The 14,976-nt window shown below is 49.4% G+C and overlaps 6 protein-coding genes and 1 non-coding gene across 7 annotated transcripts; 4 read left to right on the plus strand and 3 right to left on the minus strand.

The window, feature by feature from the left end:
• Positions 1-381: 381 nt before the first annotated feature.
• VTN77DRAFT_5490 (uncharacterized protein) lies at positions 382-2,596 on the minus strand (the record flags this gene model as incomplete). The annotated part of the gene is made up of 7 exons (XM_069421665.1): positions 382-795; positions 907-1,037; positions 1,103-1,475; positions 1,560-1,939; positions 2,004-2,160; positions 2,216-2,353; positions 2,441-2,596. 7 exons carry the CDS (start codon positions 2,594-2,596, stop codon positions 382-384), a joined length of 1,749 nt encoding a protein of 582 aa, XP_069281645.1.
• Positions 2,597-4,180: 1,584 nt separating this feature from the next.
• On the minus strand, positions 4,181-5,100 carry VTN77DRAFT_5491 (uncharacterized protein; the record flags this gene model as incomplete). The annotated part of the gene is made up of 2 exons (XM_069421666.1): positions 4,181-4,549; positions 4,642-5,100. 2 exons carry the CDS (start codon positions 5,098-5,100, stop codon positions 4,181-4,183), a joined length of 828 nt encoding a protein of 275 aa, XP_069281646.1.
• A 455-nt stretch (positions 5,101-5,555) lies between these two features.
• Positions 5,556-7,434, minus strand: VTN77DRAFT_5492 (uncharacterized protein; the record flags this gene model as incomplete). The annotated part of the gene is made up of 3 exons (XM_069421667.1): positions 5,556-5,629; positions 5,700-7,355; positions 7,419-7,434. The coding sequence occupies 3 exons, from the start codon at positions 7,432-7,434 to the stop codon at positions 5,556-5,558; spliced, it is 1,746 nt and encodes a 581-aa protein (XP_069281647.1).
• A 404-nt stretch (positions 7,435-7,838) lies between these two features.
• On the plus strand, positions 7,839-8,595 carry VTN77DRAFT_5493 (uncharacterized protein; the record flags this gene model as incomplete). Its single annotated transcript, XM_069421668.1, has 5 exons — positions 7,839-7,841; positions 7,906-8,232; positions 8,283-8,408; positions 8,484-8,528; positions 8,587-8,595. 5 exons carry the CDS (start codon positions 7,839-7,841, stop codon positions 8,593-8,595), a joined length of 510 nt encoding a protein of 169 aa, XP_069281648.1.
• Positions 8,596-11,376: 2,781 nt separating this feature from the next.
• Positions 11,377-12,311, plus strand: VTN77DRAFT_5494 (uncharacterized protein; the record flags this gene model as incomplete). Its single annotated transcript, XM_069421669.1, has 2 exons — positions 11,377-11,892; positions 11,955-12,311. The coding sequence occupies 2 exons, from the start codon at positions 11,377-11,379 to the stop codon at positions 12,309-12,311; spliced, it is 873 nt and encodes a 290-aa protein (XP_069281649.1).
• Positions 12,312-12,512: 201 nt separating this feature from the next.
• On the plus strand, positions 12,513-13,124 carry VTN77DRAFT_5495 (uncharacterized protein; the record flags this gene model as incomplete). The annotated part of the gene is made up of 1 exon (XM_069421670.1): positions 12,513-13,124. The coding sequence occupies one exon, from the start codon at positions 12,513-12,515 to the stop codon at positions 13,122-13,124; it is 612 nt and encodes a 203-aa protein (XP_069281650.1).
• Positions 13,125-14,315: 1,191 nt separating this feature from the next.
• On the plus strand, positions 14,316-14,445 carry VTN77DRAFT_t18. The gene has a single exon. It is a non-coding gene; the product is annotated as a tRNA-OTHER (tRNA).
• Positions 14,446-14,976: the final 531 nt, after the last annotated feature.

Here is a 14,976-nt window from a genome sequence, read left to right on the forward strand (position 1 = left end):
GAGATACTCTCTCTGTACCTATTTAGGTGGAAGGTCTGCAATTGAGGAAAGTGAGGCAGCGGTATAGTACATATAATCTCAGCACAGTATTGTATACGAGCCTCATACACGTCTCGGTCGAAGAGGAGGGAAAGGGGAAAAAGAAAAAGATACTGCCCATGCCAGGGATCTTTTGGCGCCTAGCCAGCCCTACCTACTATATTATATATAGTTTGACAGAACGAAGCATCATCAACGACGAAATAAAGCGTCGAAAATTCAATTCGATTCAATTCAATTCAATCAGCAGCCGGCGGCCAGCTGAAGCCCTCAGATTGATTCTGAGTTTTGTCGTCATTATATATATTCCGTTCGCCATCCTCCATTCAGTCAATGTCGTCTTCAGTGTATCACGACCGCAACATGTTCATCCATATATTTCTCAATGCTCCCCAGGCCACACGCCGCTAGGATAGACAGGCCGCCAAAGGCAATACTGACGTAGTAGACCCACTTGTAACTCTCCGCGTAGGCGATCTGTCCTGCTGTCACGACGGCTTGATAGGCGGCTTCATTGCCTGCGATCCCGGGGATCTGCCGCAGCCCTTCCAGGAGGGAGGCGCCGGTCAGCTGGATGGCATCCGCGATATAGGTAGTGGTGGTGATGTGGAGCTTCTCCAGCATCACGCCGCCAATGTAGTATTCGGCGTTGGGGACGAATTTGTTGATGAACACGTTGTAGTAGATGGTGTAGCCGATGCCGCCGCCGACGACGCGGACAGAGAGTGTTAAGGCTGAGATGGTGGCGATGAGGTCCTGTAAGAAGGAAGGGTTCACAATTAGAAATTCTTCTGTCTTCTCCCCAAAGCGAAGGTCAAGGTATTTGTGTGTTTTTGTTCTCGTTCTCTCAGCTTCGACAGGACTTACATCAGGACAGATGATGGTGGTCATGATTGATGCGGGGACGACAATGCCTCCAATTCCCAGAGAAGCAACAATCAAGATGCCCCATAGTTGATGGAGATTGTCCACCCGGGCAATGGACATGGTGCCACAGCCTGAATGCAACCAACATCAGTGACATCGCAGAGAAAGAAGACTCCAATGATAGAGCTGAACGCACCTGCCGTCATGAGACAGCTGCTCACAACCATCAATGCCTTGTTATGGCCCTTCAAAAGACTCAGAAGCCATAGTGTGACAAACGCTCCGGTCAAAATTCCAAAGCCAACAGGAAGACTACGAAGGCCCACCCCGACCGGATCCTGGCCATAGACATTGAATGCCTGAGTAGGCCAAAACATCAGAATCGAGAAAAAGTTTGCCCCAGAGATGAACGTAATGAGCAGGGTGAGACCCAAGATTCGAGGTTCCTGCTTGATACGCGAAGGAAAGATCGGGTATTTTGCGCCATACACTTCCCAGAGAGCAAAGGCGACTATGAGGGCAAACCCAATGATCAACGGGGCAAGGACATGGGCGGTACTCCAGGAATACTGATTTTGTAATCACAGTCAGCATATTTAGCAAAGCATGTGCTGAATTTGGTGGACCCTTAAGGGTTTCCTCTCAGAACATACCTGATAGCCTCCCCACTGCAGACCAGCCAAGAAGATAATCAAGCCTGAGGTGCTCAAGAACCCACCCACAAAGTCAATACGGGAGATGATCTCTGCCTTGGAAAGGCTGAGGGAATTGACTCGAGGTGGAGGGAAATAGAACAGCAGGGTCATCAACAGACCGAGACCGTTCCAGGCGCCAGCAAGCGCCCCGACATAGCGCCAGTTGCTGTGATAGGAAATAAGTTGACCCCACAGGACAGACGGGCAGAATGGCACAATGGTGAAGACCAGAACTGCCACATATTTTCCGCGCTTTCGGGTTGGAGCCATCTCGGAGGTTGCGGCCAGAGCAGTCAACTCGTTGATGCCAGCACCGGCTCCCGCAATGGCCATACCAGCTATTGCGTGCAGATCAGCTTAAGGAGCAATTCGAGTGGATGTCTCCTGGTTCGAGGGACTTACCGATGAAAATATTCATGGTCTTTGCTGTGCTGCTGACGATCATGCCGATGCAAATCAAAGAGGCTCCAATCATGGCAATATAGCGACGGCCGATCAGGTCGGATAGCGAGCCCACGAAAGGGCAGACACCTGCTAGAGCAAGCAAGTTGGCCAGAACCTGAGAAGTCCATATCAGCGGGGCTGAAATGTTCCGGCTCTGCGTGATCACTCACAAACCAAATCCACCGATCCGCCCCCCCGATGTCTCTGTAGATGTAGGGTGGTATGCCACCGAAGAGATATACCGGAATCTGACTGCCTGTCCAGAGGAAGGCCATTGCAGTGAATCCCATGAAGCGCCGAAACGTCATCTATCGCCTGAATGTCAGTAGGACCGAAGAGGACATCCTCAAGGCATGGTCATGACGAAAGAAGCAATCAAGGTCAGCGTGACGTACAGGCGTCTCATGGTCATGGTCCTCATCGTCACCATTGGTCCGCAAGTTGTCATGACTGTGATATTCCTGGTGTTCCGACTGAGGACTGGACTCGATGGAGACATTACCTTTTTCTGTATCGCGATTGATTATCGGAGAAGTGTTCTGGGATTTCATCATGACGGATTACAACAGGACTGCCGGTGATGGACAGGCAAATTTCTGGGAGATAGAGGCGAATTATATCCACCGAGTAGACTCCGGTGGAGGAGGAAGAAGGGTAAGACAGGAGCCCGGCACTACACTGTAGTTGAGAATGATGAGGCTGGTCAAACCTCATCAGCAGGGGACTGTAAACCTGAATCATCTGCTGCACTCGGGACATGCGTGCAGATATGTGCTTCGGCAGGTGTGTTAAGAAATCTGAGATCGCTGGCCGATGCAGCGATAGATTTGGGTGTTTCCATCGCTGCTGTTCAGAGCAAAGCCGGCGATTAACGGTGTTACTAGCCAGGACATCGTGTAGCAGCAGCGAGTAAGAGAGATGCATCCTCCGATTTGACATCGCCGAGGACCCGTTCCATGCACGATGATCCAACCCCTCAGAGGAAGAAGAGACGGCGTTTGCTAGTACGGAGCTTGAGACTGGAGTTTTTGGTTTCAAGGGGAGTTAGGGGCGCAAGAGAGATTGGTCTGGGGCCCCGGATGATGGATCCACTCCTGCCTTGCAGGGAAAAATTACCTAGGTAGGTAGGTACGTAGGAGGTAGGGATGGAAGATGAAATCCTCCGAGATCCACTGTGGTTAGACACAGACATGAGGGGATCGATAGAGACATCGCAAAATACGCATATACATTCCTAAAAAAAAATGAATAAGGTGAATGAGAACCAGAATCGATCAATGAATGAAGAATGCGTCATTGGAAAGGGACAGTAAACTTAGAATCGAACGATTCGTCCTCCACTGTGGAGTACTCCGTATGATAATGACGATAAACTTCCAATCCCCGCATTTTGGAGCGAATGGCGCCCGGATATGCCATCTTGGCGGGGACCCTTGGTGGGATCGCCTTAGAGACTGATATTAGACTTATTAGTATCTCCTACGGAGTATTCCCTACGAAGTAATCACTATCATCATGTACCAGGTTTCTGGTAGGTATTAGCTAACTACAGCAGGCAATTGTTGGACATGTCCCATCTCGTATGGTACTCGCTAAGTACGGGAATGTCAACTGGTTACTACAGTATACATCTATGTTTTCAGACCAGTATCGTAATGGTGATCATCCAATACTGGATATCTTTTCGCCGAGGTCATCACCGGTCAGGTCGGTTCACGGCTTAGGGTCCTCTCGTACACAGGTCCTTGAAATTCAGCGCATAGAAGCATCTGCCTCCCCAACGTCATTAGAATGGATCTCAATTGCTGCTTCAATCCGCTACACGCGGCACTGTCAGTAATGTATGTACAGTTCAGGTGACTACTGCTCCCGGAGGTATCTCCGCATACGGACATTGGCCCGATCCGAGCGCATGTCCCGCCACGGTCAAGAAGCCTCGGTATGCTTCTAATTCTTTGGCATATCCAAACTCTAAAGCGAAAAGACAGACCTCTGGATATGCCAAGCTCGATCTCTAGGTGCTGTGGCCTCTCGAAGGTTTTCTCTGGACCAACAGCCCAGAGGCTAACTGCTCGGTACAGCATATTCCCCTACATGGAGAGGCATGGCATGGCACCGACATTCTTCCACCCATCCTAGACAATCTCTCGGAGAGCGAGTTTCTTTGGTACGACAAATAGCGCATTCGCCTCGACACAAAGCTTGCCCTTGGAATTTCGTACCTCCCCATTGACATACGCCTTCCGGTCCGTAGATCGATCTCGGTCTAATCGCGCATGGACCGTGTAGAAATCGCCCGAAAACACCGGCGCCCGATAGTTGAGGTTGAGATTGGCAGTCACTCCAGTGCGCGCCGGAAAGCTGCGCAGCGCAACTTGTCCGAGGGTCTCATCCATCACCGTCGCCAAGGCTCCTCCATGGACGATAGACAGCCACCCCTCCATTCCGTGTCCGAAATAGACCACGTTCACAATTTCCTTCTCCTTTTCATTCCAGAAAATCCTCTAGAAACATTCCACGGGTTAGCGAGAGGCCGTAATCGGGGATACCTGAATCAATTCAGACCAGGATTGGACATGGACCAAATCGAACCAACCTGTGTTGCCAACCCTCGACTCCCTCTCAGCGGTCCACTGGTCAGCCTGTGCACCTTTTCTTCCTCCATGAGGTTACTATAAGCCTCCCATTCCACATAGTCTGAGTTATTCCTCAGCTCGCGGACAATTGGAAGAAGATTGACGGTTTCCTGGATTGCCTTCATGTCTCGTGCATCCGCGGCTGTTCCCGGAGCAGGCGGGGCAGACACAGTATTCATGACGGCCTTCCCTGTGTAGAGACCTAAGCCCCCGAAGATCCCAATGTAAAGGAGTCGTCGCGCCCATTTTGATTGCGATTGCGGTGCGGCAGTTGTTACCGCATCTGAGGCAGACGTGCTGGTGGTGTTTTGTCTAATACATCTGAAGGCATTCAAGTACGGCTCAGGCAGATCAACGGGCCTCGGTCGGACAGCTTGGCGCAGGAACTGCGACGGCAGGGTTCTCGAAGGACGGAACATTGCTGCAACATCTCAGGAAAGAAATTGCTCCGTTTTGGAGGTCATATGCAACGACAGAGAGGCCGTGTTGCATTCATGTTTAAATGATGTCAATGCTGAGACGATTGCTAATAATACTTCGAGATAGCAGCTACTCAGATCACGTGTCCGCGGCGATCGGGATGGCCCCGTGCACTCTTAATTACCCGACTGACACTGTGAAATGGACAGGAAATACTCTCGCTCATCGTATACTCTAAGGCACTCATTTACAGCCACGTGATGAAAAGTTTCGTCCAGCGACAGCAAAAGACATCATGGAATAACATCGCTCTTGATCCGCTTTATTCAGGAGCCACGACACCACCCCAATGACCCATGTTCCTCAGTTTAAATCCTGGATAAGACAAGACGCCGGGATCATGAACGCATTTCTGGAGGAAGTGAAATACCGAAAGTGGATTCACTAGACCAAATCACTGTTGTACTTCTTCCTTACTAGGGAGGTCAATGGCACGGTAAAGGAGGATGAGTGCCGAATGGGATTCGCCTTAGAGCGTCAACAATGTCAGCAGAGCTTCAGGTATCAATTCAAGCTGGGAGAAGGGGAGCGAACTTACCACCACCAGCCAAGGTCTCAATCTTCTCCGCATCAACTTCGGATACCTTTTCATCATTGAACCACCACCATTTCCCGTCCTCTTCTCGTCGCTTTCCACCCGGTGCCCGGGGATCATCCACCAGCCGCCCCTGTTTCTTGACATAGGCCGTGTAGTGGCCGCTGTCAGCACTGGCACCCTGGTGAGTGATCACGCCACGGAGCTCATACAAGCCCGACTGGTTGGATCCGTCGTCGGCCGCCAGGTTTGGGTCGATCAGAGAAAAGAGCTCCTTCTTGGCCGCTAGGATGGCCTGCCTCCTTTCCTCTTCGTATTCCTCATCCGTTTTGAAAACGTCGGTCATGGCAGTGTCCGTATCCCTCTCGTCCTTCTTAGCTTCGCCCTGCGCTCCCAAGGCCTTCTTCTGGAGTGGTTCCACAGGAGCTCCAGCCTCCTCTGCCGCCTTGCGTTCCTCCTCTAGTCTATGAGCTCTCTTCTGGCGCTTGCGGGCCCGCTCAGCGTCTTCTTCATCTTTGCGGATCTCTCGGACCTTGTCCCTCACCGGGATTAATTGCTTCTTCAGCTCATCCGTACAGAATTCAACAACATCCAGCTCTGCCGGAAACGTGACTTTGCGCATGATTTTGGCCTTCTTTTGACTCTCGCGTTTCCAGAAGAATCGCACAAAGTGGACAGTCAAGTACTTTGGCAAACGAGCTATCCGGGAACGTTTTGTGTAGATGGCATCTCGATTGAGGGTAGGTGATTGCTTCTCGATCTTCTCTTCCAAAGCAGCGATAATGCCGTCACGCAGGTGATTGACATCCTTGTCGATATGGCAATCAAGTTTGAGAAAGACATCAGATGTCTTGACAGGCTCTTCTCCTGCTTCTTTGGCAGCCGGGTCATCACACTCGAGAACGGATTCAAATCGGCCTGCCATATACTTGTCGACAAAAGAAAGCTCCTTATCTCCCTCCTTGACCTTCAACTTGTGTCGCAGCTGCGACAAGATCTGCGACCAAGCCTCTTCCGCATCTTGCTGCGCATATCCATGACCATTCTTTGCTTTCTGTGCAAACTGAGGAAATGTGTTCCGAAGGGCATTCAAAAATATAAGTGGCGGAACCCCCTCCTGCGTCTCGGACATCTGCTTATACAAGTCACGCAATGCCGCAGTCAGATCCATAGAAGCGCCCAGGCCTCCAAGACCAAAACTGCTCAGATCCGCCAACCGGGACGAGCTGTCGCCTACTGCGGATGCGCTGTACCTGAGAAGCTCTTGCTGGAGCTCTGGGACGCTTCGGAGTGTCTGCAGTGTGGCGTTTAGGTAGCAAGTATTCCCCAAGTTCTGCAGGCCTGCAGGAGTAGCACCTTCTGCTTGAGCTGCTTCTGCTTCCGTCATGTCCTCCAAGAATTTGACCGCCTCTTTTGGGCGCCCCAAATCGACGGACCCCCCAGTCCCGGACGGAGTGCCCATCATCATGAACGTCTGTCCGGGCTTCGCGTTAAGGGTAGACAGGTCCGTGTCATCTTTGAGTTGACCACCCTTGATCAGAATCTTTTGCCGTTCTGGCTCGACACCAGTCAGGGAGTAGAGTTGATATTTGAAGGTCTCGCCATTTGACGTCGGGTCGAGCTCGACCTCGTAACGTTTGCCCTGGTGCTTCACGATGACTGGTGAGAGGTTAACCTAAGACCGACAGGCTAGCAGAAGTAAAATTATAAAAAAGTACATACCTGGTATCGTAGCCATGTTGAATATGAGGATGAAGTGAACTCTTTGCAAGAGTTTTGTGAGTTCTTGGGCGTTGATGTCCTGATGTTCTGGAGGTAAACAGGCGCCACCGATCGTGGGGTAAGAAAATGCAAACAGCGCAAACACGTTGTGGCCACACACCACGACCCGCATCATCATCGTCATTAGGCCGCCTTGAGAGCGTACTGTATCGATATCAACAGCATTCTGCAATTCAGAACCAACATATTCCACGTCACAGAGGAGAGTTCACCAGTAGCTGCTTCTGGGGAACTAATCCTGTGTGTTACCTTTTGTTTAATTTGCGTCCCGGATGAATAGTCGTCCATTGTCATCCGAATCGGGACGATAGCTGGGACAACGACAACAGCCAGGGATCTCCATCGTGTACATTCTTCATCATGGTAAGCTTACTTCTGTCTCAGTTTTTCTGCGGGATGACCAACCTTGTCTACCATCCTTGTCTAGTCTCAATCTCTCCGGCCGTATCTCCAGTGCGTCCGGTCGTCTCTGACCGCTGCTCTTGCCGTATCCAACTTCGCGTCGCAGACGTCGGAGCGACACAATGTTCCCGAAATTGAAGCTGCCACCTCTCCGGAGCTCTTACTCAATCCTTTGACGATCGCTCGAAACGAGAATGAGAAGGTCCTCATTGAGCCTAGCGTCAACAGTGTCCGCGTTAGTATCCGTATAAAACAAGCGGATGAAATCGAAAACATACTGGTACACAAATTCACGAGATTCTTGACGCAACGTGCCGAGTCGTTCTTCATTCTGCGGCGAAAACCCATAAGTGTACGGGTTCTCTCGACGGTGTATCTGTTCTTGCTAACGCTCGCGAGCAGGGCTATGATATTTCCTTCCTCATTACCAATTTCCACACGGAGGCGATGTTGAAGCACAAGTTGGTTGATTTCATTATTCAATTTATGGAGGAAGTGGACAAGGAGATCTCGGAAATGAAGCTTTTCGTACGTGTCTCTTTCCATTATCTCGCCGTGACGTCCCCAATTCCGAACTCAGCTCGATTGCTGACTCCATTGCAGCTGAATGCCCGTGCACGATTTGTCGCAGAGTCGTTCCTGACTCCGGTAAGTGGAATTTTGACGCTCAAAAACATAATTTCCTTAAGCTTACCGTTCAATCCAGTTTGACTAAGGCTGGGTCGTTCCTGGACAACGACTGATTGCTTTTTTTTGACTTTGTTCCTTTTTTGCGGCGATTACTCATGGGGACTTTGGCCAGTAGCCAAGAGTCCACACCAAATGATCTCTACGCGGCGGTTGATCTTTGAAGTGGCTGCCAAGGCCCTTATCGAGCGGCAGAATACTATACGCTGTGGAATCGGTCATCTCTACCTCCCCTGAAGAATTAATAAGTTGACATGGCTGCTGTTTGCAAATAGCTACACATTTCTCTCGCCCCGGTGGCTAGGATGTCGAATGTGAATAAATACAGACTTAAATGTTCCCATGAACTTCGATCTCTGATTTCTTCGTGTCTGATTGTAAATCTAGCGCAGCCAATCTCAATCCTCGTCCTTCGTCCCTGCAGTAGTTTTGGATTTTCGACGACAAGCCTGAATGTTCCAATAAAGGGGTACAGTCACAGGCATGACACATTTCGGTTGATTTCCTCCTTTGACTTCTCGTATAACACGGACTACATATTGACATACAACATCCTGGAGCCTGTTTATTATGATGTGAATCTCAGTTAAGTGCATCCTAAAAAATCATCCCAGAAACTTCTTGATCAGAAGCATTGACAACTTCAGTCTTCATACCAACCTCCTGAGGCTTGCATCTTCTACTGCCATGGAAATGGTAGGTTATCTTTACAGGCCTACCCGTTTCTTTCATACACCAAAGCTCATCCATTTTTCTTTTATTGCTCCTTTCTTGAGAATGTACGGTACTATCTAACTTACCTTATCAGCTGTCATGTTCTCTCTGATTCTGTGCTCTCATATATGTACTTCATGGTAATAAAGCACATCTTGTCCTCTGCCTAGACTTTGCACAGTAGCAAGCATTGCTCCTGTTCGCCAGCTTCCTAGCTGCTCGTCTAAATCTAGACCCCTCTTTTCTACGCCAACGACTGTTATCTTTCTCTCTTTCTGCATCGCTTAATCAGCGATCAGAATACGCCAAGAGACATGCCATTCCCTAGACCCCCAGAGTTCCATCTTCTGATAGACCATTCACACTCTCTTCTCCTCTCCTCTCCTCCTTCTCACGATTTGGCACTTGGCATGAACTTGTCGACACCCACAGGTCTGTCTCCATACCTTCAAGCCTACCCTGTGTCTTGGTTAGACCTGAATCAGAGAAACGTTGCAATGAACAAGGACTTCATATTTGGTAAGAAAGTTTCATTTTCCTTACAGCCATTTGAAGAACCCCTAGATTTGTTCTTGAGTTTCATGGAGCCTTCTTCTTCTTCAGAGTTCTTTCACAGACAGTGAGTGCTCTCTGATGAGGGATCCGAGGCTCTACCGTGGCTTCGAGGTGCTCATCTTCGATTCATATCTTGTCGACGAGTCCTCGTGGTCATTCTCTTCGGACCTGGCTGGAAACAGTATGGATGGCTCTGTCGCAGAGTCATCTGGTGAAGAGAGCTACAACGGTCGGGACCAGGTATCTTCAGAGCAGCGAGGGGATCAACCTGACCTCTCTGAACAGAAGCTGGCTAGGGAAGATATCCAACGTGAATATCTCCCTGGAGATCCAGATAGCCAGGAGGCATCCTCATCGTCCACCTCACTTCGGAAGATCCCTCCCCTACGTCAAGTAGGGAACAGGCAAGATCAGTTGTGACGAATGGTCTGAGCCGTGGGAACGGGCATACCTAGTTGGCTGTCTGATATGAATCTTACACCACAGACGGAATGAGGGAAGACGAAGGGGATGGTCCTGTCAGAAATTGAGAGCATCTCACGATATCTCGATATCGCTGTCATCTGAAGCGACACTTTGCCCTCATATACTCTCAACATTTCTCAAAGTTGTTTTGATTCCTCGAGATGCTCACGCGCACGGATTTAGTCATCGAAGCTTACTATCAAACATCACTGACTAGTTCATTAGTTCTACCTCACCAGCCCGGATTTTCTCATCAACGTGACTTTGACACATTGTCCGACTCCAGCGACTCGAGCGACTACGCCTCCTCTGGCAGTATGACGCCGACACCGAGCGATTATGGAAACCCCCCAAGTCGTTGCAACGGCTCCTCTTTCAGCGATGAGACGTCTGATCCGTTCGTCACCTCAGTTTCCCGAAACGGGGTGCCCATACCAAGTGGCTGCTACTCGTCGAGCACTGGAGGGTCTGACCCATTCACTGGCCCGGTTCGGCCCATCATGCATGCGGTGAATGTCCCTCACAACAGGCACCGCAACCCACAAGTCACTGCTATTGATCAAAATGGCGCTTCTTATGGTCTCACGAACGGACACTCTGCACCTCATCGCCCGATGGCGCCTATTTACCCTGGCCAGATGCCACAGAGTCTTCCTCCCAGTCGTCATCATACCTTTGGACCGCAGCAAGCTCCGCCAATGCAGGCTCCTCAGCCCCATGGCCAGCAAATGCTGGCGCCTTCAGCTTCATGCTACCAGAGTGCGCAGGTTCGGCCTGCTCTTTTCCCCGGTGCTTTTCCGGGTCCAATGACAGTCGAGAGAGTCAGACAGCCAGATGTGATGCCTTTCGCTAATATCGCCATGAATCAGGCACCTCCTAGATGGGGTGTTATGAAAATCGAAAATGTGAGTGAACCTTTCTCCAGTTGCGAATTTAATACTCGTCTGTCTGCATTGGGCAATTGCTGTATCGTTGTTTCTGTTGAAACATTATCTTCCTAGTTTCACCCCAGAGCCAGAACACTATAACTGAGACGATGTTGTAGCTGCCATACTCCGTTACGAAACAGGAAATCATGCAGTTCGTCGGCCGTCATGCCCGTATCCTTACCCCGGATCTCGGCTGTCCTATTCATATTATCATGGAACGTTCCACCGCGAAGACCATGGACTGCTACGTCGAATTCTTGACCCCTGCTGATGCAGAGGCCACGGTCAGGCGTCTCAACAGTATCATGGAAAGCGGGCGTCCGCCGCGCCTTGGACATCGTCATGTGGATCTGACCGTTAGCAGCCAGGATGAACTCTTGAGGGATCTGTTCCCTCGCGCGAAGTGCACTCAGTGGCGGAATGGAGTTCCCTATCTTGTGCCAAACACCGACTGTTACTCGTCGGGGTTCCAGGGGTTTCTTACCAGTGAAGAAGTGCTCGGTGTGGTTCGTCATGCTGAGCAACCGCATCGTGTAAGTGCAGCAGTCTTGTACACACTGAAATGTCTACGAGAAAGACTATTAACTTGGTGCTTGCAGTCGCCGTTTTCTGCGAAATGTCCTCAACGTACTTACGAAAGCATGGTCAGCACCATCTGGAAGGTAAGCTACCTTATCCCTGAGCCGATTTCTGGTCTCCCTTCTCTCAACTAACAGAAATATAGTTCCCTTGGTATGCCACCACAATGTACACTGTTGCAGACCGTGACAACCTCTTTCAAGCCATCAATCGTCAGATCTTGGCCTTGACAGCTAGAATCGCCAAAGAGAAGGTCATTGGACTTGACCACAAACTGGTGAACGATCTCCTCCGAGCTGGCTGCTCTTGTCCCGCCTTCAATGAGCGCCAGAAATTCACTCTCATTTGTAATTCGGAGGCGCTGCCCCCGGAGCCCATTCTCTTCCCGAGTTTGAAAATGTTCTGGCCATTTGACACCCTTGTCAAGAGGCCCAATGCGACGGAGCAAGAGGTTATGGTAGGACATGTCTCCCTCTCGCAATTTTTGTCTCGTCGTAGCTGACAACCGTCTTTAACTCTTGTCCAGTTCTACGTAGGCTTGGTTCAAAAGGGCCTCGCCTTCCGTGGTGACATTGAAAGCGAGCATGTCGTCAACTCGTACGAACACATTCCCAATATCTACGATTCCCCCTACGGCAATATCTGGGTGGAGTGGGGATTTCACAGCAATCTGATCAAATGGGAGGACGCTGCGCAGCTTGAGATGCAGGTTGCCAGGACTCTTGTCGTCGATGGTCTGAACGAGATCGACAGGCAGCTCAGGGACATCGCCCTGAGAAACTTGAACGGCCATGTGCCTCAGGCGATTCTGTCTCAGAATCACATCAACAAGGATGCTCTTATTACTCGACGAGCCACTGTCTACAACACTCCTTGTCGTCAGCCTCATACCAGCAACGACAACAGGAATGGCAACAACATGCCTTCCTCCTCGTCCTCCTCCTCCGCTCAGGGATCATCGCATGCCACCCCGGAGCCCGTTTCCAGCCTGTCCGCATCGGCATCGGCATCGGCATCGGCCCGTCGTCCAAGCGAAGTCTCCAGCTACGCCAGCGAGTGCAGCGAGACGACCACCAGCCAACGCAGCGAGCGCAGCCGGCTGAGCCTTCCACCCACTCCTCTCAACCGCCATCGTGACACCAGAACCCACCATTACGGTAGCGCGTCATTCTCGTCGCTATCGCAATCCTCTCCCAGTTACCTTCCGCCTTTCGAACTGTATCACCAACACCACCGGGGAGGAGTGGAAGAGGGTCATCAGCAGCAGCAGCGCCTGGGTGGTGGACACGGTAGAAATTTCTCCAACTCCCTCTAATCAATTTCGCCTACTTGCTCCTATCCCATCTTCTACCGCAAGGATCATCTCGAGTTGTTGATGAGGGTCTGAGACACGGTTTGTGTTCGATAAGCCGATATGGTAGTTGGATAGTTGGAACGAGGTAATACACTACACTTGCTTGGAAGTTTGGACGCTTCGACTCTTGGACACTTGGAAGCTGTTCACCAGCGTGTACTCCAATTTCTTATCTGAAAAAAGAAAAAAAGAAAGTGGAAAAAATCTAAAGGGGCAAAACAATCATAAACCCCCAAAGAAAGGGGAAAAAAGGAAATGAGAGATGAAATGATCCTACAAAGACTCCTTGATTTGCTATTCCACGTGAAGTTCTCTCAAGAGACTTACTTACTATTACCAGGTTTTTATGCCGCAAAACCAGAGGTTCCTTCCATGAAAGTTGCATTTTAGCCGGGCCTAAGCCTATCTATCTGCCAATTTGATCCTTGTACAGTAGTATCTGGGAAGCTGATAGAAGCTGATAGTGGAAATGTTATCCACATCCCTTTTTTTTTTCATTCCTTTTTCATAAAGTTTTGAGACCCTATCGTTCGGTGACTTCCAGAAATGCAACTTCTTTGTTGAACACTTTCATGGAGAAGCTATAATGATAACAGTCACGAGCTAGAAAGCACATCGATAGTAGTGTTCCTATGGCGTGGAGAATAAAATAAAGCTTCGGATCCCAAGTTGCAGGAGATAATACGTCAACCTCGTACACCCCGGTAGAAGACAAATAAATAAATACTGCCACAGACACGACACATGCAGTGATTCCACTTTCCAATCACCCAGAATCTCTTAACTGAACACTATCGAGATAAAACTTTGATAGTATATCTCTGCCTTCTCTTCTTTCGTTCCCTGTCGAACCTGTTATGAACTATGTTGACTGTCTCCCTATCTTTTGTCGCAACCTAACATTAGTTACCTGCTGTGTTCTCTTATAATCTGTCAGCACAGACTTATGTGTTTTGATAAACAATACACATCCTCCATTTGTTTCTATGAAGCGGTTAAGTTAAAACGCAGAGGTGATATCTGATGATTTGAGTTCGACAGCAATCTGCACAGGCCAGCCTGAATAATAACCACACTTCTATTTCCCAACCTTGTTCGTTTTAGCAATTATTTTTTAGAGATATGACGTGGGCCAAGTCCTTTCAACCAGAAGGTTCTGTAGTGTAGTGGTTAGCACTTCGTAAGTCACTATCAGCCCTAAATCTACCGGGCTTTTATCGGTCTAACAACCCTCCTAGGGATTTTGATTCCGACAACCCCGGTTCGAACCCGGGCAGGACCTGCCCTTTCCTTTTTGCTTCTGACTGGTCTTACATATTAATTTTTTTTTAACTTCAAGTTCTTTACAAATGAATTAATACTAATATGCATACTTGATAACTCGATTCTCAAAGTAGTGCGTGGACTGCGAAGTGGAATCAAATAATACACTGAACCTAGCGGATCTGTGTGACATTATTATAGTCATAGGATCCAGATGACCACCAAGTTAATCGCCTCTTCTCTTAACTTCCAAATAATCTACTCTATTATTATAACCAGCCTTAAACCCGTCCGACGGCTCTGCTCAGGCGGCTTGAAGGGGGCAACAAAGTCAGGTGACTGCAAAACTTTTGTAGCTAAAGGATATAATTATATAACTTACTATAGGCTTACACCTAGATGCCCTGGACCTTTGGCCCTCTGCAAACCTGTAACACAAGTCTTTATAGGCTTCTTCTAGGCTTTGCACCCCTACTGCTTATCCAGAAAGGATAAACTGTATACGCCTGTGGAACAGTGCAGGCCTTACAAGAACTTCTCGATTCATATT

This window comes from Rasamsonia byssochlamydoides, assembly GCF_041956645.1.
Source record: "Rasamsonia byssochlamydoides strain NRRL 3658 unplaced genomic scaffold VTN77scaffold_4, whole genome shotgun sequence".
In the NCBI taxonomy this organism is placed as follows: domain Eukaryota; kingdom Fungi; phylum Ascomycota; class Eurotiomycetes; order Eurotiales; family Trichocomaceae; genus Rasamsonia; species Rasamsonia byssochlamydoides.